Below are 20,387 nucleotides of genomic sequence, written 5' to 3'. Positions count from 1 at the left end.
GGTCAGGACAGGCTCTGCAGTCTCACAGGTGTAGGTGCTCCATGTGGTTGCAAAGAGCAGGTTTGTGTGATCACAGCATGGATTGTACTGGGGACACGTCAGGCTGGCGTGTCCATACTGGACACGTATGGACAGGTCAACAGCAGGACTTCCATGCCCTTTCCTCCCTATATTCCTTGAGCCTAGAATTTCCATGTCTATCCACTGCCACAAGTTTGCACCCTTTTCTACTCTTTCATTCACTCCATCTTTTTCCTTGCAGCTGCCAATCCAACCTCTCCTGCTCAATGGCCATACACAACAGGTAATTCCTTCACACCCAGCAGATTTCCAGTTTAATTCTGAGCCCCATCCTGGCACAAGAGCAGAGGACAGAGGGCCTGCTGGGCTGAGCCTGCTCACTGCAATGTTGCTGGTCCCTTCTGCCCATGGCAAAGGCTCTTGTCATTTGAGACCTTCTGCCAGGCAGGATCTGAGCCTCTGCAGAATGGCAGCTGCACTGGTGCCCAGTCCAAACCCTGCCCTGCCACACCATGGCTCCTGGCTGTGGGGCAGCAAGGGCCACGTGGATGAGGCCAATCCCTTCTCTCAAGCCCATGTGCTTGCCAGGCCAGCCCAAGACACAGGTATCTGTCCTAATGCCAGGTCACAGCTGCTGCTCTTCACTCATCAAACAGAGGTGGGCAGTCCCTTGTGGATACTCTGTCAGGGCCCATAGCCTCAGAGCTCTGGAAGGTGTAGGAGTGGTACTCCTCAGGGGATGATCATAGTGTGCAAAAACAGCCTTTTGGAAAGTGCCCCCATGCCCCAGGCAGCTCTTAAAACCCCCAGGGCGTTCTCAGGGGATTCCCCAGCAGATCCTTGCTCATTATGCATCAGCCTTCCACACCCTGGGGTCTTTGCTCTTTCACTCCCCTTACTCGGTCCCTTGAGGTCTGCACCACCTCAAATCAAAATCACTGCAGCAAAATCTCCAAAACATTTGTGGAGGTGGGAGCTGTGGATGCTGGGCTGTTGGAAACCTGATGTTGTGCCGTGTGCCAGGGCCCAGCGTGCGGCTGTCGGGCGGCAGGAACGGCTGCGAGGGCCGCGTGGAGCTGTACGACGGCAGCGCCTGGGGGACGGTGTGTGACGACCAGTGGGACCTGCAGGATGCCCGCGTGGTGTGCAGGCAGCTGGGCTGTGGACAGCCCGTGGATGCTCCCCAAAATGCCCGCTTTGGCCCGGGCTCCGGCCGCATCTTCCTGGACGACGTGCAGTGCCGCGGGGACGAGCCCTCCCTCCAGATGTGCCGGCACAGCGGCTGGGGCGTGCACAACTGCGCGCACGTGGAGGATGCCAGTGTCATCTGTGCAGGTGGGTGGCCGGCAGAGGACACAACACCTTTGCACAGCATTGTAAGAAGATTCCGGGTCTGTCCTCTGGGAACAGCTGTGTTCCCCTGCTAAAGCCATTGCAGAGGCAAGGCCGAAGTCTTCTTCCACCTGGGGCTGAAGCCTGTGCACTGCAAAAGACACATTTTTACACAGAGAGGGGCACACTGGATTTTCTACACTTCCCACTTTAGAGGCAAAATGAGGGGGCAAAGAGCAGGAAGGTGGGATTGTTCTTTGGGGAGGATGGGGCAGGACTGGGGACAGTCTGGCTAGTATGAGAACAGAGGGAAAGGCAGGACCCAAGCTCTCTTCCTCCTGTAGTCCTACAGCCCAAATTTTGATGTCCATGTACATGACCATGTCCACATCCAAGTCCATACACTGCCACAAGCCTCACTACGCTTTTGTTCACTTCCTCTTCTTCTTTGCAGCTGCCAATCCAACCACTCCTACTCAATGGCCACTCACAACAGGTAGGTCCTGCTCACCCAACTTATGCCCAGTTTAAAAGTGAGGCCCAGCCTGGCACAAAGTGAGAAGAAGGGAGTCCAATAGTGCTGATCCTGCTCAGTGCAAGGCTGCTGATCCCCTTGGCCCATGACAACCCCAGGGTGCTCAAATGGTGGCCAAAGGTGTTTTTCACACCCAAGGATTCCAAAGAGTTATTGTGGAAATGCCTCAGGGTATCAAGGACTTCTGCACCCAGGCTCCAACAGGACACCAACAAGTGCCTGGACAGGGCTAGACTTTTCTGTGTATGCCTGGAGTCTGTCCTCAGTTAGAATCCTCCCCCAGTCCCTTTTGGGTCTGCATTACTCCAGCCCATGGTCACTGTGGCCAAACCCACAAAGCAGTTGGGACGCTGAGGGCTACGGGTGCAGAGCTGGTGGAAACCTGTCCCTGTGCCTTGTGCCGTGTGCCAGGGCCCAGCGTGCGGCTGTCGGGCGGCAGGAACGGCTGCGAGGGCCGCGTGGAGCTGTACGACGGCAGCGCCTGGGGGACGGTGTGTGACGACCAGTGGGACCTGCAGGATGCCCGCGTGGTGTGCAGGCAGCTGGGCTGTGGACAGCCCGTCGACGCCCCACGAAATGCCCGCTTTGGCCCGGGCTCCGGCCGCATCTTCCTGGACGACGTGCAGTGCCGCGGGGACGAGCCCTCCCTCCAGATGTGCCGGCACAGCGGCTGGGGCGTGCACAACTGCGCGCACGTGGAGGATGCCAGTGTCATCTGTGCAGGTGGGTGGCTAGCAGAGGACACAACACCTTTGCACAGCATTGTAAGAAGATTCTGGGTCTGTCCTCTGGGAACAGCTGAGTTCCCCTGGTATGGCCAGAGCAGAGGCAATGCCGGGGTCTCCTTCCACCTGGGGCTGAAGGCTGTGCATTGCAAAAGACAAATTTTTACACAGAGAGGGGCACACTGGCTTTTCTACATTTCACGCTTTAGAGGCTAAATGAGGGAGCAAAGAGCAGGAAGGTGGGATTGTTCTTTGGGGAGGGTGGCACAGAACTGGGGAAAAGTCCAGCTAGTATCAGAATTGGGGAAATTCAGGAAACAAACTCTCTTCCACCTGTAGTCCTACAGCCCAAATTTTGATGTCCATGTACATGACCATGTCCACATCCAAGTCCATACACTGCCACAAGCCTCAATACGCTTTTGTTCACTCCCTCTTCTTATTGCAGCTGCCAATCCAACCGCTCCTCCTCAATGGCCACTCACAACGGGTAAGTCCTGCTCACCCAGCTTATGCCCAGTTTAAAAGTGAGGCCCAGCCTGGCACAAAGTGAGAAGAAGGGAGTCCAATAGTGCTGATCCTGCTCAGTGCAAGGCTGCTGATCCCCTTGGCCCATGACAACCCCAGGGTGCTCAAATGGTGGCCATTGGGGTTGGTTCACACCCAAGGGTTCCAAAGAGTTATTGTGGAAATGCCTCAGGGTATCAAGGACTTCTGCACCCAGGCTCCAACAGGACACCAACAAGTGCCTGGACAGGGCTAGACTTTTCTGTGTATGCCTGGAGTCTGTCCTCAGTTAGAATCCTCCCCCAGTCCCTTTTGGGTCTGCACTACTCCAGCCCATGGTCACTGTGGCAAAATCCACAAAGGAGTAGGAACGTTGAGGGCTACGGGTGCAGAGCTGGTGGAAACCTGTCCCTGTGCCTTGTGCCGTGTGCCAGGGCCCAGCGTGCGGCTGTCGGGCGGCAGGAACGGCTGCGAGGGCCGCGTGGAGCTGTACGACGGCAGCGCCTGGGGGACGGTGTGTGACGACCAGTGGGACCTGCAGGATGCTCGCGTGGTGTGCAGGCAGCTGGGCTGTGGACAGCCCGTGGACGCCCCACGAAATGCCCGCTTTGGCCCGGGCTCCGGCCGCATCTTCCTGGACGACGTGCAGTGCCGCGGGGACGAGCCCTCCCTCCAGATGTGCCGGCACAGCGGCTGGGGCGTGCACAACTGCGCGCACGTGGAGGATGCCAGTGTCATCTGTGCAGGTGGGTGGCCAGTAGAGGACACAAGGCCTTGGGCAGATCACTCTTAGATGGTTCTGTCTCTGTCCTCTGGGAACAGACAAGCAGAGCTCCCCTGGAGGGGCCAGGACAGAGACACGGCTGGGGTCCTCTGCTGCCTGGGACTGAAGCCAATGCCATGTGAAAACCCCATTCTCTCACAGAGAGGGAACTCCAGGCTCTCCACAATTCCTACAGTTGGCATCCACTGATGGGGCAAAGCTCTGCATTAAGAGATTGTTCTTTGGGGAGGATGGGGCAGCACTGGGGATGCATCAGGCTGGTGCCAGGGTGGGGGAAAAGGAAGAAAAGAGCTCCAGCCTCTCTGCTGGCATTAGGCCTCCAGCTCTGCTTTTCATGGCCATTGCCATTGAACTCATCACCTCCCTAACAGACACATCCACCCCTCTGGAAATGACCACCACAGCACCAACCCCTGCCACAACCAAGCTGTCCACCCCAGCACCCGTGACCACCACAACCACAACGGCTTCCACAGCACAGAGCAGCACACCAGGTAAGCCTGTCCACTCTCCCCCACTGCTCTCCCTAATGCTCCTCATCTCCCTCACCAGAGCTGACTGCACTGCAGGGACTCTCCCACCTCTCGGCCTCTCCAGTTGGGCCTCACAAACTAAAGTGAGGATGCAAGGAAACATGGGTAAGAGCTGACAAAGGGGCAGCTGTGCTTTGAGTGCAGCAACTCTGCAGCCATTGCTGGTTCAATGAAACTCTTTGCAGAGGAATTGCCTCTCACTGCAATACAGGGAGCTACATGCCCAGGAATCCTTCTGCCTTAACAGTTTCAATTCCTGCATAAGTCATACCAGACCTATTTCCTAGACATGTTCTGGCCCTGGGGATGTGGCTGGAGGAAAGAAATATGTTGCCTTTAATATTCTGAAATTCAGGAGAGGTCTCTGTGTGTCCTTTTTGAAACAGCAAAATTAAGGTGGTCATTTCAGATAAGTGAAAGAGCTCTGCAGGATGTTGTAGCTATCACACTCCCATGTGGGGACAGCAGAGTGCTGGGATGGTGTGAGCTCATCCTCGTGCCTTGTGCCGTGTACCAGGGCCCAGCGTGCGGCTGTCGGGCGGCAGGAACGGCTGCGAGGGCCGCGTGGAGCTGTACGATGGCAGCGCCTGGGGGACGGTGTGTGACGACCAGTGGGACCTGCAGGATGCCCGCGTGGTGTGCAGGCAGCTGGGCTGTGGACAGCCCGTGGCAGCCCTGGACACTGCACACTTTGGCCCGGGCTCCGGCCGCATCTTCCTGGACGACGTGCAGTGCCGCGGGGACGAGCCCTCCCTCCAGATGTGCCGGCACAGCGGCTGGGGTGTGAATGACTGCAGGCACGTGGAGGATGCCAGTGTCATCTGTGCAGGTGGGTGGCCAGCAGACACCTTCAGGAGGCTTTTGGGTCCCTCCACTGAAAGGAGGCACACTGACTTCTCTTGGCAGAGATGGGTTTGAGTGACAAGGTGGCAAACAGCAGATTGAAAGATTGTAGTGTGGGAAAGACGGAGCAGGACTGGGACTACATCACACTGATGTCTGCATGGGGGAAAGGCTGGATAGACGTCCATGATCTTGTTCCTTTTTAGTCCTACAGCCTGGATTTTCATGTCCATGCCCATGCCCATGCCCATGCCCATGCCCATGCCCACGTCCACATCCATGTCCACGTCCATGTCCATGTCCATGTCCATGTCCATGTCCATGTCCATGTCCATGTCCATGTCCATGTCCATGTCCATGTCTGTATCTATGTTCCTGCCCATGTCCTTGTCCATGTCAATCCATTTTTATGATCTTGCTGCACTCGCTACTCATTTGTTCACTCCCTGTTCTTTGTTGCAGCCACCCAGCCAACCCCTCCTGCTCAATGGCCACTAACAAGAGGTAAGCCCAGCTCACCCAGTTTAGGCCCACTTTTAAAGCTAGCTCCAGTCTGGCAAAATATGAGAAGAGGGGAGTCCAAGGGCTGATTCTGATTGGTGCAAGGCTGCTGGTCCCCTCTGTCTCTGACATCTCCAGGGTGCATGCGTGTCCCCTTCAGTGAATGGGCCACATGCAAAGGGCTTTTCTGTACATGACACAGGGTCTTGAGCCCCTCTGTCCCCAGGCAGATCCAGCAGCCCGCAGCAGGTCCCTAGACAGAGCACATGTGCCATCTCCACACCCAGGGTCTTTCCTCAGCCACTGTCCTCTCCTAGTCCTCGGGGTCTGCACCACCCCAGATCATGGTCACTGTGACAAAACCTGCAAAACAGTAGGGGAGATGGTGGGGGCTGTGTGCTTTGGGTTGGAGTAACCCCAGCCCCTGCCTTGTGCCGTGTGCCAGGGCCCAGCGTGCGGCTGTTGGGCGGCAGGAACGGCTGCGAGGGCCGCGTGGAGCTGTACGACGGCAGCGCCTGGGGGACGGTGTGTGACGACCAGTGGGACCTGCAGGATGCCCGCGTGGTGTGCAGGCAGCTGGGCTGTGGACAGCCCGTCGACGCCCCACGAAATGCCCGCTTTGGCCCGGGCTCCGGCCGCATCTTCCTGGACGACGTGCAGTGCCGCGGGGACGAGCCCTCCCTCCGGATGTGCCGGCACAGCGGCTGGGGCGTGCACAACTGCGCGCACGTGGAGGACGCCAGTGTCATCTGTGCAGGTGGGTGGCCAGCTGATCTCCCTCAGGACAGCAGGGGCAGAGCAGAGAGTTGGCAATGAGCAGATGGATGGCAGATTTCTGCACTTAGGGCAGGACCGCGGGGATACATCAGGTTTGTGTCTGGATGGAGGGAAAGAAGAGACTGAGCTCCACACCATCTTCCCCATTTAATCCTCCAGCCTGGCTGTTCCTTTCCATGTTCATGACCATGTCCACATCCATGTCCACACCTTGCCAGAAGCCTGATGCATTCACTGCACTTTTGTTCACTCCCTCTTCTTCTTTGCAGCGCCACGGCCACCACCTCCTGCTCAGAGTCCACTCACAAGTGGTAAGTCCAGCTCAGCCTGCTTATTCCCAGTTTTAATGCAAGATCCCAGCTTGGTCACAAAAGAGAAGAGGGGAGTCCAACAGGTCTGAATCTGGTCAGCGCAATGCTGCTGGAACCCTCTGACCCTGGCATCTCCAGGGTGCATGAGTGCTCCCCTCAGTAAATGGGCCACATGCAAGGGTAGCAAAGGACTTTTTGGCACATGACGCAGGGTCTTGAGCACCTCTGTCCCCAGGAAGCTCATTCAGGACACCAGCAGCAAGGGCCAGAGGAGGTCACATCTGCCATTTGTATTGCAGTGATCTTTTTTCAGCCACTGCCCTCCCCTGATCCCCTTAGTTCTGCACAACCCCAGATCATGGTCACTGTAGCAAAACCTGCAAAACACTAGAGGAGGTGGTGGGGCCTGTGGATGCTGAGTTGGAGCGACCCCAACCCCTGCCTTGTGCCGTGTGCCAGGGCCCAGCGTGCGGCTGTCGGGCGGCAGGAACGGCTGCGAGGGCCGCGTGGAGCTGTACGACGGCAGCGCCTGGGGGACGGTGTGTGACGACCAGTGGGACCTGCAGGATGCCCGCGTGGTGTGCAGGCAGCTGGGCTGTGGACAGCCCGTGGACGCCCCACGAAATGCCCGCTTTGGGCCGGGCTCCGGCCGCATCTTCCTGGACGACGTGCAGTGCCGCGGGGATGAGCCCTCCCTCCAGATGTGCCGGCACAGCGGCTGGGGCGTGCACAACTGCGCGCACGTGGAGGATGCCAGTGTCATCTGTGCAGGTGGGGGCCAGCTGAGACCACTGGGTCTTTGGCAGATCATTCTAAGAGGGTTTTGTGTGGGGCCAGGGCAGAGACAAGGCTGGGGTCCTCTGCTGCCTGGGACTGAAGCCAATGCCATGTGAAAACCCCATTCTCTCACAGAGAGGGAACTCCAGGCTCTCCATAATTCCAACTGTTGGCAGCCACTGATGGGGCAAAGCTCTGTACTGAGGGATTGTTCTTCGGGGAGGATGGGGCAGCACTGGGGACATATCAGGCTGGTGCCGGGATGGGGGAAAGGAAGAAAAGAGCTCCAGCCTCTCTGCTGGCATTAGGCATCCGCCTCTGCTTTTCATGGCCATTGTCATTGAACTCATCACCTCCCTAACAGACACATCCACCCCTCTGGAAATGACCACCACAGCACCAACCCCTGCCACAACCAAGCTGTCCACCCCAGCACCCGTGACCACCACAACCACAACGGCTTCCACAGCACAGAGCAGCACACCAGGTAAGCCTGTCCACTCTTCCCCACTGCTCTCCCTACTGCTCCTCATCTCCCTTGCCAGAGCTGACTGCACTGCAGGGACTCTCCCACCTCTGGGCCTCTCCAGTTTGGCCTCCACCAATTAAAGTGAGGATGCAAAGAGAGAATGGGGAAGAGCTGACAAAGGGGCAGCTGTGCTTTGAGTGCAGCAACTCTGCAGCCATTGCTGCTTTAATGAAGCTCTTTGCAGAGGGATTGCCTCTCACTGCAACCAGGAGCAACATGCCCAGGGATCCTTCTGCCTTCACCCCTTCAATTTCTGCATGGGTAGTACCAGACCTGTTTCTTAGATGTACTTTGGGTTTTGGGATATGATTCGAAGAAATGAGAGTATGATCACTTGCTGTGGAGGCAACTGGGTCTCCTATGGAGCTCTTGGCCCTCTGTGCCTGGCCTCCTGTTTCCACTTCCCTTCCTCTCTGTGATCGCCATTTTAGCCCTCTGTTCCTCATTGCAAGGCCATGTCCAGGCCCCAGTACCTTTCTCACGAGCTGCACTTCTCACGTTTGTCTCTTCCTCCTTCACACCCACAGCTCCAGTGGCCACCTCAACACCTGCAGCTGGTTATGCTCTTCTGTGGCTCTTCTCACTTTGCTAATTTGGTCTGTCTGTCTCCTTTTTGCACATTTCTGTAAATTCGACTTTTGTCTCTATGACAATACTGCTGCAAGTCTGAGTAATTTTTTTCAAGCAGAATATTAAATGGATTTTCATCTTTAAATGTCACATCCTATAGGATTAATGTTCAGAGCTTGTGCTCACCTTCCTACAAAGACACTTTTATGATTACCTGTGTGTTTAACAAGAATTATGACACTCATGCTGGCAGGAACACTAAAGCTTTCTGGTGCTATGTTTGTACTTTAGACTTTTCCCTGCAGCCTGAAGTGCTTATTTCAGTCTGAGACCAGAAAATTATAGTTTTCTAGAAAACTTTCGACCTATTTACCCTCCAAAACCTTTGGGGAATAAAGAGAAGCAGCAGAGTAACTGATAAGAGGCTGTCTGTTGAGGAAGGTAATTCCATTTCAACTGTCATGACACCTCCCAGAATTGACCTCAACTCTAAAAAGCGGCAGAAAGCATCCAGGTGTTACCAGCCCAGCCTGAAGAGGGTAGTCTGACACCATGGATGGAATTCCACCGCTGCAGGAATTCCAAATCCAACTAGAAAGCAAACCTAAACCAAAAACAAATATTAGTTTTGATTTGGCTCCTACAGACTATCACCTGCAGTCAGCAGGGGACCTGCCTTTTGACAGTTGTGGATGAGGCACATGCAGAGGTTCCTGCAAGTAAATTCTTTCCCATTTCTTTCTGCAGCACCTTATTTTTGTGGTGGGTCAGTCTCAGATTCCTCTGGGATGCTGCAGAGTCCCAACTACCCTGGAAGTTATCCAAACGACGCTGACTGCGTGTGGGAAATACAAGTAGAGAACAATTTCCGTATAACACTCACATTTAGAGATATTGCGTAAGTAAAACATTGATTCCCTGGGCAAATATCAAAGTCAAAACTTACCTGAGAAGTTTGAAATCTTCCTGAAACAGGCAACCCTCCCAGTTTTAAAGATACTTCCAACAACATCCACAGTCGGAAGACCAGATCAAAATCTCCATTGCTGTTGCATTTTTTACTCACCATTTTCTGCTAAAGCTGCATAAAAGCCAAATTAAATTTGTGCTGAGAAAACTTTAAATGCTGAAAGACTCTATCCCATGTTAGGCAGAGAAATCAGAGTTTCTGAAATGGATTTGACAAGGTGCAGATGTTTTTCTACCAGGATGCAAAGCGGGACGTGCCAGTATGACTACATTGAAGTCTACGATGGACCTCTCCACTCTTCCCCTCTTCTTGGGAGATTCTGTTCTGGTTCCTTTCCCACATATGTGTCCTCTTCAAACATGATGAGTGTTCGCTTCCACAGCGATTCCAGATATTCCTTCAGAGGGTTTCAGGCTCACTACTCCTCCATTCCAGCAGGTCACAACACCAGTAAGTTCTTGACCAGTGTTTCTCAACAGACAGGCCTATTTATTTATTGCTCTTGTTTGCAAAATAAGTATCTGTGTAAATTTAATGATATTTGTGGAAATTGAACGATGTGCGTGAAATACAGTGGGTTGGGGTGGGAACTGCCTGACTTCTAAATTAAAAAAAAAAAAGTCTCTAATCATTACCAATTCCTAAAGTCACAAATATATTGCACCTTCCTCTTCTACCAGCCATCCAGTGCTTGCCAGACTACATGCACGTGGTGGTCAGCAGACAGTACCTCCAGTCTCAGGGGTACTCAGCAGAGAGGGTCACGCTGAGCGACAGCCACTGCAGACCGACGGTCACATCGCAGGAGGTTGTGTTCAACATCCCCTACAGCGGCTGCGGGACAACACAAGAGGTACAGCCCCTGTTTGGGGCACTCAGCTGCGTATCCAAGCTTAGCAAAACCCAGAACTTAGCTGGAACGTGACAAAAGTGCAATTCTGAAACTTCCGGGGGTCCCAGCCCGGATGATCAGAACCATTTGAGTTTCCTCAGGACTCTGTCCCAATGGTGACTTGGTAGAGAGAAGGCAGCCTTGATCCCATTGTCCAGAAACAGAATTTTAATAATGCAAAAATAACAAACCATAAGGTATACACTGTATTTGGAGCGAAGTGGAACAAGGCAGTAACAAGGGGCAAAAGGCAGGGTCCAGGCTCAGACGGAGACCCTGTCTGTATTTACATATCCTTATCTTATATCCTCATCTTATATCCTTATCCTATATATATATCTTTATCTTATATTATCTTATATATGTACTTATATATTCCAGTGTGGAAGGAGTTTTGGTGGGGTCTGAGAGAAGGGTCCAATAGGGGAGAACGATTAGGAATACTAAAATTTCTGCATCAAAAATTAACACAAAGAACGAGGAACCTTCTAGCAACAATTTGCATACTTGAACAGCGGGAACATGGGAGTAAGCCTCTTGCTTACTCTACTTAGAAAGGGATTTCCCAGGTCATTAGGCAGAGATTTTCCCCTTCCCCGGGGAAACCACTCTACACAATTCCTGATTTTAAATTACATCGTTAAACAGGAGAACAACGACACCATCAACTACTCCAACACCATCAGGGTTGTGTCCTCCGGGTCCATAATCAAGAGGAAAAAGAACATCAACTTGCACGTCAGCTGCAGAATGCTGAGGAAGAGCTGGCAGCAGGTGGTGTACGCCGCTGAGGACACGGTGGACGTGAGCGAGCACCAGTTTGGGAGATACGACATGAACATCACCCTCTACGACTCCCCGGCGTTCCTGCGGCAAGTGCGCGGCTCGCCCTACCACATCGACCTCAACCAAAACCTCTACCTCCAGGCGTGTCTTCACAGCTCTGACCCAAACCTGAAGGTGGTTGTGAGAACCTGTGTGGCATCGCCTGACCCTCGTGATTTTAACACGCTGGCCTATGTCTTGGTCAGGAATGGGTAAGAGCTTTCTCCAAGCTGTTAGAAGCACACCTGCCATTCACATTCATTTTAAATAATAATCTGAACGGGGTTAGAACTCACAATCAACAGACTGCAAAATGTGGTCTTTGATTTTTTTATTTTTACAGTATGAGCCTGGAAATAAGAAGGTATATTTAGACCTTACTATCATTTCATTTCACTTACTCCATCTTTGTCCCGTGAGCAAAATTCAAAGTAGTGGGATAAAAGTAGATGAGACAGTGAAAACTGGCATCCTAGGAGTTAAATATTTTAGTAAAACCAGGTCAAGTATTAGACTAATTTTTATGCCTTGTATAACACTGACATTACTGACAGTCTGTTGTTCCCTCTTCACCACTAAAAGTGTCCTTCTCTTGGAAAAGAGAAAAGTTGCCAGTGCTCCAGCTGCTTCATAGTACTTTAAAAAGTCTATATTTTTAAAGTCCATACTATGCTATGAAAGTTGCATTTTCATCCCATTGTGTTCTTAGTACCGACTACGATATAATTCAGTTTTAATCTGAATTCTGCAGGAATTTACAACACTGAATTGAATAATTTTGATTTTAATTTTGCAGGAACATGCATGCGCGCACCCATGAAGACTAATTCCCATTTTTGCTCCTTCCTAGGTGTCCTAGAGATTCTTCCTATGCCACGTACTCCTCCCCTTCCAGCCACTTTGCGCGGTTCAAGTTTAACGCCTTTGAGTTCATGAGCCGGCACTCGTCGGTGTACCTCAAGTGCCAGATGCTGGTCTGCAGGCTTGGGGACTTCTCCTCCAGCTGCTACCAGGGCTGCAGGGCCAGGGCCAGGGCCAGGAGGGACACCAGCTCTGCCGAGGAGGAGGTGGATGTGGTGGTTGGGCCCCTCCAGCTCCGAGAAGGGGATGCTCCCAGCGGGAACGCCGGGAGGGCCGAATAGATTTCTCTCAGGTTTGCTCTAGGATGACCAACAGGCTTCAAGAAAAGCCATAGCTCTGTCTTCAAAACCTGCTTTTGTCAACTTTGCTATAAAAAGGAAGAGAGCAACACCTTGCAAGCTTCTGCTTTCACTTGCTTTTTTAAGAAGTGTAACTTCTCTGGCTGTCCCAAAGGAGATCTGCCTGTAATCCACCTTAGTGCTACAACTCCCTGAATTGTGCTAATTAGCTCCAGTCTGATTGTGAATCTGATGGTGCTTGGGGGTATGGTTTATTGGTGGACTTATCTGTGCTAGTTTAATGGTAGGACTCGATAACCTTAAAGGTCTTTTCTGACCTAAATGATCCCATGATTCCATGACAGCCAGCTGGGAGCAAATTCACAACTTTCTTGAGAAATATTTCATTCCCTTAGTTGTTTTCTGCTTATGAAGTGTACTTAGTTGAGTTGTCACCCCTGCTAATATGAAGCCTGTCCAAATAGTTGAAAGCAATGAATCTGTGAGTTTGCTTATTTCTGACTTTGACACTGGAGTTCTTTGTGCCTTGATCTTCAATATGCTGAGATCAAACCCAAATAACCTCCACTCATAGGGCTGGGATCTTCTAGAAACCAGAATTGTGGCTATACAATATTCTAATTATTTTGAGTATTGCTTTTAGTGCTGTATTTCTCATTGAAACAATGATGGGCCTATGCTTATTTTAGAGATTTCCAAGCTAAAATTAATCTGTTCTGTGAGCAGCATAATTTATAGTTGGAGGAAGGAATGTTTACAAAGCAATATATCTATTTTGTCTCTCAAATTAATGTCTCTGTGCTTAAAATACAAATGTTTTATTGTGTTGAAGAGTGTGGTCTGTTTGATTAAAAATTCCAAGTGATGGTCTGAGCCCCTGCTTCTGAAAAGCTACACAGGGAACTTCTAAAGATTTTAATATACAATTTATCTTACTATAAATATGGAAATATTTTCCCCCTGCTGCTGACAATTCCCTCACAGCAGTGGATGGTGCTGTCACCCTCCTGGCAGTTGTTGTTTCTGTTCTTAAGGGTTTTCCTGCAAGACTGGCATGGAAGGAGCTGCTTTCACACAGGATAATGTCAGAGCAAAGGTCAGCATCACTCACTGGGTGCATGCAGGGCAAACCTTACAAATCCAGATCAAAATGCTCCACTGATGACAGTCTCACATGGGCCATTTGTGGGAAGCTGTGATATCTTTATCTACAGTAAATTCTACCACAATGCCTTAGAACAGCTTTGTAATCCTAACACCTCTTAAGGGATTAAGAAATAATTTGAACTTTCATGCCACAAGTTGTTTGGCACAATTATTTTATCATTTTTCTCCTCTTTAATTCTCCCCTCACATCATTCTAAAACTATTTATCTAATGCCTCAAATGGAGTGAAAATGTGAATGAGGCATCAAGAAATATTTCAAGGTTTATTGAAAGGACGGAAGATTTAATTTGGTGAGAATGGATCATCTCTGGAAAGGAAATGTAAAAAATTATCTTACCACAGCAACTGGATTTGTGGCTATACAATATTCTAATTATTTTGAGCATTAATATCTTTTCCATTAAGTTTTAACTTTTCTAGATTGAATAAATCCGAATTCATAATATACTGAGCTGTTAAAGACATTTCATTACCAATCTTTAAGGCTGAAGCACACAATCTATTCTAAAGGCTTGTTATTATCAATTGGTAGTCTTCTAATTAACACACATCCTAAACCAGGCAAAAACACAAACGTCATCCAAGAGATTGAATCTCAGCCAGGAGACTTTTCAGCTCTCACCCACATGTCAGCCAAAAGGTGAAAGAGATTTCATATCTGCTTTCCAGAAGGAGTTTTGTTTGATTTTTATTCCTTTTGGTTGCTGATCACAAAACTATTTTTTTTCCTCCATGGTTGTATGCTTTGTGGTTGTGAGGAGTTTGGCTTCTCAGGACTTACTCAGCCTTTCAGAATGTCTTGTGCACATTCATAAATCAGACTGAAATATGCTGGAAATGCAAACAGCCAAATGCCACATAAACATTTATCACTGGTGCATGAAAACATGAAAAGCAAGACCTGGGAGTTTTTGCCTTTCATGTCCTAGTTAAAAATACAAAGAATTAAAGCTAAAACATAAGCTGAAATTGTTTATTTGGCCTTTTGTTTTGGTCTTGTGTTTGGTTTGTAGGGGATCAGTGTTATGCCAATCTCACAGTGAAGGTTGGTGCCTGCAAACACAAAGGTGTCAAGAACCAGGAGCACGTGAAGGACACCTCCTTTTCTCTTTTTAAATGAGCTTTCTGGGGGCTGCTTATTTTTGTCACCTCCTCTGCCCACAGACAAGACACACCAACCATCACTTGGCAGCTTTTTTCCTTTGAATAACTGGCTGATTTTGGTATTAGGTTATTTCATTTCCTCCTGGTGTGGCTGTCACAACTCAACCATCCAGCTTGTGCTTGTTCACTCAGCAGTATGCACTCAACTGATCATCTCAGCACCAATAATAAATATTTCATTTGCAGCACCATGAAAAAATCCCTTAGAAGTGTCAGCCCAATTACTGAATTACACCACTGCACTGGTTCTGGCTGTAGGTCATTTTCTTCCTAGCAGCTGGCACAGTGCCCTGTTTGGATATTACGATGAGGATAATATTGAGAACACACTGATGATTCTGAGCAACTCTCACACTCAGTCAAGGATTTGTCAGCTCCCTGTGCTGCCAGTGAGGAGGCTGGGAGGGGCTCAAGATTTTATTTTATTTTATTTTATTTTATTTTATTTTATTTTATTTTATTTTATTTTATTTTTACCCAATTGCCATCCTGCTGGGAGGAGGGAATGAGCAAACAGCTGAAAGTGCTCAGAACTCTGACAAAACTGCACATCCCTGAGAAACTCTTCTGAAGGTTTCTTCAATGGGAAGAGAAGGGATCAAAAGCAATTTGATTTAAAATACATATATATATTTTTAGTAAATAATTGCATGGGGTCTATGGGGTCCTGACTTTATGCCATTCCCAGTGCTACCAAGCCACCTATTTGGCCAGAAATGAGTTTGCAGCAAAGCTCAGAAACAAAGTTCTTGTTTGCTTGTTTGTATGCTGGATTTCCTGCCCTGTTTATCCCTCCATTCTAATTTTGGAGCATGAAGCAGATAATTCAACTCTGTAGTCCTCATTCCCAGGAACCCGCCACAAAAATATTTATATTTGGGTATAAATAAACATTCTTTTATTCCTGCATCTCATAGCCAGCAAGTAGATTCATTTTCCAGTTGCTAACAACAAATCCTCATGTAGACTGAGATTCCAAACAGCTGATTGGGGGTTGCAGGGTATGGGTGAGAATCACCATTTTTCTTGTTTTCATTACTTTCTCCCCACCTTTCCCATGGAGTCCCACAGATATCCACTGGCATCAAGCTGAACTCAGCAGCTGAGCACAACCTTCTGCTCCCAGTTCTGCCTCAGGGGTCTTTAATGCCCAAGCCCCACTGCCTGCACCTAATTCCAATTATATAACTAAAGGAATATGCTCTGGAGATCATTTCACTCAGCTGATAATTTTATTTTCTGAGTCTACTCCATCAGGCTCACAAAGCCACAACCAAGCTTTTTTAACAGGATTGCATTCGAATCTCCCTATTGTATTTCTACATTTTTTGGCTGTTTTTATCTAGATGGTAAAAACTAAGGAGACACTAAAATTCACACAGCATCTTGTGAATATTAGGAGATCTTCTCTCTCAGACTCATGGCACAAGAAGCCTATTTCAATGAAACCTCTCCCAGCTGAGTAAATTCATCAGTGACCTGGCTGCATCACTGGAGTGAGTTGTTTCCATTTCCTAGAGCACTTGGAGCACCTCCTGTGCCCTGAATCACCTGGTACTCATCCAACCAAATTTTGCCTTTTTTTTCCTGAAATAAGTGGATTAGTCACAGGGTGTAATATAGATATTGATTGTACTGCTGCTGTTCCAAAGAGCCTGCCAAGTCTGAATGTGTCACTTTTTTTTTCCTGTATTTCTCTCAGTTTTCAGGAACCATCGTTTCAGAGAGTTGGATTTTGTATTTCCTCCTAGTGACTGACTGGAGTTTTTGAGATGTTCTGGAAGCATCTGGCATTAGTTACCATCTTCTGTTGCTAATTCTGTTTCTGGATTGAAGCAGGGCTTTGTTGAATGAGATTTGATGAAAATTGAGTTGTGTTCACTTGAGGGCTCTGTGCCTCCATGCAAAGGTGTGTCTTTCCCAACCTCAGTGATTCCATGATTCTGTTTGGCAAATCCAGGCTTTCTGTCCCAAATGCTGGACCTTGATTCCCAAATTCAGGCTCAGGAATCCAAAGGTGTAGCCCTGATGCAGCCATGGGGAGCCAGAGTATTATGAGCTCCTCATAGGTGAGTCCCCTCTGGGGTTGGCCAGCAGCCCCAGAAATATAAAATATAATATTTTAAGTAATATCAAAGTATTATATTAAATCCATATTTTAATATAATTATTTAATTAATATGATTTAATTGAATAATTAAAATTTAATTTTAAAATACTAAAATAAAATATTTTAAATATTTTAAAATATTTCAAAATAAGCTTAAAAATTAGCAAGATGGCATCAGTGGAGATGTTTGAAAGGCAAAAAGGTTTTCATTAAGATGAAAATAACAAACTATACAGAACAAAGGCAGAAAAGCCATGTCAGGTGCAAGGAGGATCCTTGTACCTGCTAAAACACCCCAAGAATGCCACAAGGGCCTTTGCACTCTCTTTTAAGTACGTAAGGACTGAGGTGGGATTATTGGCATCCTGCCCAAGAGAAACAGCAACAGGTTTGGAGGTACAGCTCCAAAGATCCAGCTAGGTGTGTCTGTGCTGGCACACGGACAAAAAAGGTAGGAAAAGCATCTTTGGTTTTTTACCCTGTAAGTGAGACAAAGAGTGAAACCCAAATCCTTCCCTGATATGGAAACCCCGGCTACTGTGGGTGTCTTGGGTTGAGTGCAAGATGTATTCTAGTCCCATCTGTTGAAACCTGTTGGGAGGTGTTTTCTTTGTCTCTTCCATGACCCATTCCTCATAACTCCAGGGGGAGGGGGCAGGTTTCTTCTGTTAATGGCCAGCTATTAAAACCAGCTGGGGCAGGGTTCTTTATCCCTTCCAGGACCCATCCTCCCTCCAGGGGATCTCTGCTGTCCATGGGCCATCGAGGCTCCCTGCAGGGCTGATCCAATTCCATCATCCATGGGAGATGCTGCACCCAGGGGAGGAGCCCGGCATTCCCACCTGGATAAACCCTGGCATTCAGAGCCCAGCACAGCCTGTGTGCACTGCATTCCCAATGGATAAACCCTGGCATTCAGAGCCCAGCACAGCCTGTGTGCTCTGCATTCCCACCTGGATAAACCCTGGCATTCAGAGCCCAGCACAGCCTGTGTGCACTGCATTCCCACCTGGATAAACCCTGGCATTCAGAGCCCAGCACAGCCTGTGTGCTCTGCATTCCCAGAGGAAGGCTGGACCCATCTCAGCACCACTGGACCTTCAGAGGAAAACTACACCCTTCTACAGCATCATTGCTCCAACAGAACCACATCTGTCACTGCAGGAGGACTTAGACTGCTCCCAACACCCTGACCAACAGGGTGTCAGGTCACATTCTGACTCTGTCAGTGTTTTTTTTTCCTTTTTGTTCATTTGCTTTTTTTTTTTTTTTTTTTTTTTTTTTTTTGTACTATTACATTTTTAATACTCCTAGTAAAGAACTGTTATTCTTATTCCCAATTCTTTGCCTGAAAGCACCTTAATTTCAAAATTATAATAATTCAGAGGGAGGGGGTTTACACTCTCCATTCCAAGGGAAGCTCTGGCTTTTCCCTGGCAGACACCTGTCTTCCCAAACTCAGACAGTGGGGTGCACTCCTGCTGCAGTGGCCAGAACCTGCTGCTTCAGGGTCTGGGCAGCGCTGGTTTGAGAGCAGCACTCTGAGCACATAGAGTAAACACTTGGCCTGAGCCTTGCCAGAGTGAGACAAGCCCTCTTTGTTCCAGAAGTTCACTGGATTTCGCTGAGGAATGCATTGTTGGGGAAGACAAGAGGGCTGCTCCCTGCCAGAGCCGCAAGGATTCATCCGGGCGTCACACAAGGTGCTGGGGTGACAGAAATCAAGCTGGAAATTAACTGTTTGAAACACAGGCTAGAATCTGGGCAGTCTTGAGGGGTTCCTGGCATTGCATTTTGGAAAAAAAAGTAGCATTCTGTTTACTGCACACAAGGCAGTCCATTGCCCCAGTGGTGTTTTTTCCTTGGTTCCTCTTGGGCTGCCGTGGGATAACCAAGGGGAGGGGTTAACCCCTGGTCCCAGAAAAGAGAAGGGCTTCAAACAGTTATTAAGGTACTCAAAGTATGAAGCTATTAGAAAGGAATTCCTGAAAAAAAAAAACCTAGAAAGTTTTAGAAGTATCTCCACTCTGTGAAATTACATTGGCCATCACTGTTCTTTCAGTTTCTTGCCTTCCAGCAACATTTCCTCTGTACTATCAAACCCTATCAGATCAAATCCTTTGGTTTTACTTTGATTTGCCTTGGACTTTCATTTTAGTGACCACATTGTTTCATTTATACAACCTTGTTTCTACTAACACTTTAAAAATTCATATTTTCCCCTATAGTCATAAACAAATGCATTTCAAGATTGGTCTGACTTCTGTTGTAGATCTGTGCAATAGTCCTGAAACAGGGTGTACTAATCTGCTTCTTAATGTCTCAGGAATATCTTCAGCATCATGTGCAATACCTCATTTCCTTGCTAGATGCAGTTGCTACTGCAGTGACTCAAACTCCACCTAGAAGTGACTGATTTTTTCTTTCACAGCTGGCACAGGATCTGAAGGAAAAGGCAGACTTCTCGCATTTAATATCATGCTCTGATGTTTCAGAACTGAACTTGTACAGAGCAAAACACTGGAGGTATTCAATGCTCTTAAAGAAACGACCCAGAACAACCTGCTTCAAACACCATGACCCACCTTGCATAAATCTCTGATTCTGCCCTTCCATGAAATGTCCAGGTTCAGGGAAATTCTCTTTTTTCTTTCAAATAAATGTCAGTGAGGGTGCTGAATGGGTAGAACCAGTGCTAAGGGCAGGCTGAAATATTTTGCAAAAGAGCCTGGGGGAACATTTGTGGGATAAAAAAGTGATAGAGCAGCTGTCTGCAACCAGCAGGTTTGTGGACGTGCTGCATCACCTTCAGGAGATGTGACTTTTGCTCACAGCCCAAGAAGAATTGTCACGGATGATGTGCAGTGCAGGAGGAATGAGAAACCCCTGTGGGAGTGTTCTCACAAGGGGTGGTGTGGAGAGAAGTGTGGCAGGCACTGTGATGCCAGTGCCATCTGCTTGTGTACAAGGAAATACCTCTGCTTGCTCAAGAGGAGCCACAGTGAGTTTTTAATTGAAAATCGAAAAGTGCTCCCCTGAACTATAAAACACATTTCTCAACAGCATTGTGCCTCTCTTAATACCTGCATTGTCACCAAATCCCTGTCCTATGCAGTGTTTCCCTCTTTTTTCTTTATTTTTAATCCATATTTGACGTGGCAAACTTCCTTCCAACTAAGATTCAAAATCTTTTAGAGCACTTTAAGCAGTGTCACCTAGAGTCCATCCTGTTATAATACTGTCACACTTTTTTAGCCACCTGTAACCTCCTTTAACCAACCCTATTTGCTCACTACTAAGGCTTGGGAGGAGCAACAAAATCAATCCCGAGGCACATTCTGCCTTCACAGAGC

General features: G+C 48.7%; 1 protein-coding gene across 1 annotated transcript in view; it reads left to right on the top strand.

Annotated features, from left to right (window-relative positions):
• Positions 1 to 13,544, top strand: part of DMBT1 (deleted in malignant brain tumors 1) — a 42,105-nt gene extending 28,561 nt beyond the window's left edge. Inside the window, exons 22-39 of the mRNA XM_063406425.1 lie at positions 263 to 304; positions 1,045 to 1,356; positions 1,808 to 1,849; positions 2,300 to 2,611; positions 3,062 to 3,103; positions 3,555 to 3,866; positions 4,276 to 4,398; positions 4,955 to 5,266; positions 6,018 to 6,086; positions 6,194 to 6,538; positions 6,828 to 6,869; positions 7,329 to 7,640; positions 8,011 to 8,133; positions 9,493 to 9,643; positions 9,954 to 10,165; positions 10,396 to 10,568; positions 11,256 to 11,644; positions 12,283 to 13,544. Coding sequence (XP_063262495.1) covers positions 263 to 304; positions 1,045 to 1,356; positions 1,808 to 1,849; positions 2,300 to 2,611; positions 3,062 to 3,103; positions 3,555 to 3,866; positions 4,276 to 4,398; positions 4,955 to 5,266; positions 6,018 to 6,086; positions 6,194 to 6,538; positions 6,828 to 6,869; positions 7,329 to 7,640; positions 8,011 to 8,133; positions 9,493 to 9,643; positions 9,954 to 10,165; positions 10,396 to 10,568; positions 11,256 to 11,644; positions 12,283 to 12,574 — 3,605 coding nt within the window. The 3' untranslated portion in view covers positions 12,575 to 13,544. The remainder of the gene's footprint in view (positions 1 to 262; positions 305 to 1,044; positions 1,357 to 1,807; positions 1,850 to 2,299; positions 2,612 to 3,061; positions 3,104 to 3,554; positions 3,867 to 4,275; positions 4,399 to 4,954; positions 5,267 to 6,017; positions 6,087 to 6,193; positions 6,539 to 6,827; positions 6,870 to 7,328; positions 7,641 to 8,010; positions 8,134 to 9,492; positions 9,644 to 9,953; positions 10,166 to 10,395; positions 10,569 to 11,255; positions 11,645 to 12,282) is intronic.
• Positions 13,545 to 20,387: the final 6,843 nt, after the last annotated feature.

Source organism: Prinia subflava, chromosome 9 (assembly GCF_021018805.1).
Source record: "Prinia subflava isolate CZ2003 ecotype Zambia chromosome 9, Cam_Psub_1.2, whole genome shotgun sequence".
NCBI lineage: Eukaryota > Metazoa > Chordata > Aves > Passeriformes > Cisticolidae > Prinia > Prinia subflava.
Note: the sequence above shows the minus strand (reverse complement) of the source record. Positions and strands in the feature narration are given on the sequence as shown.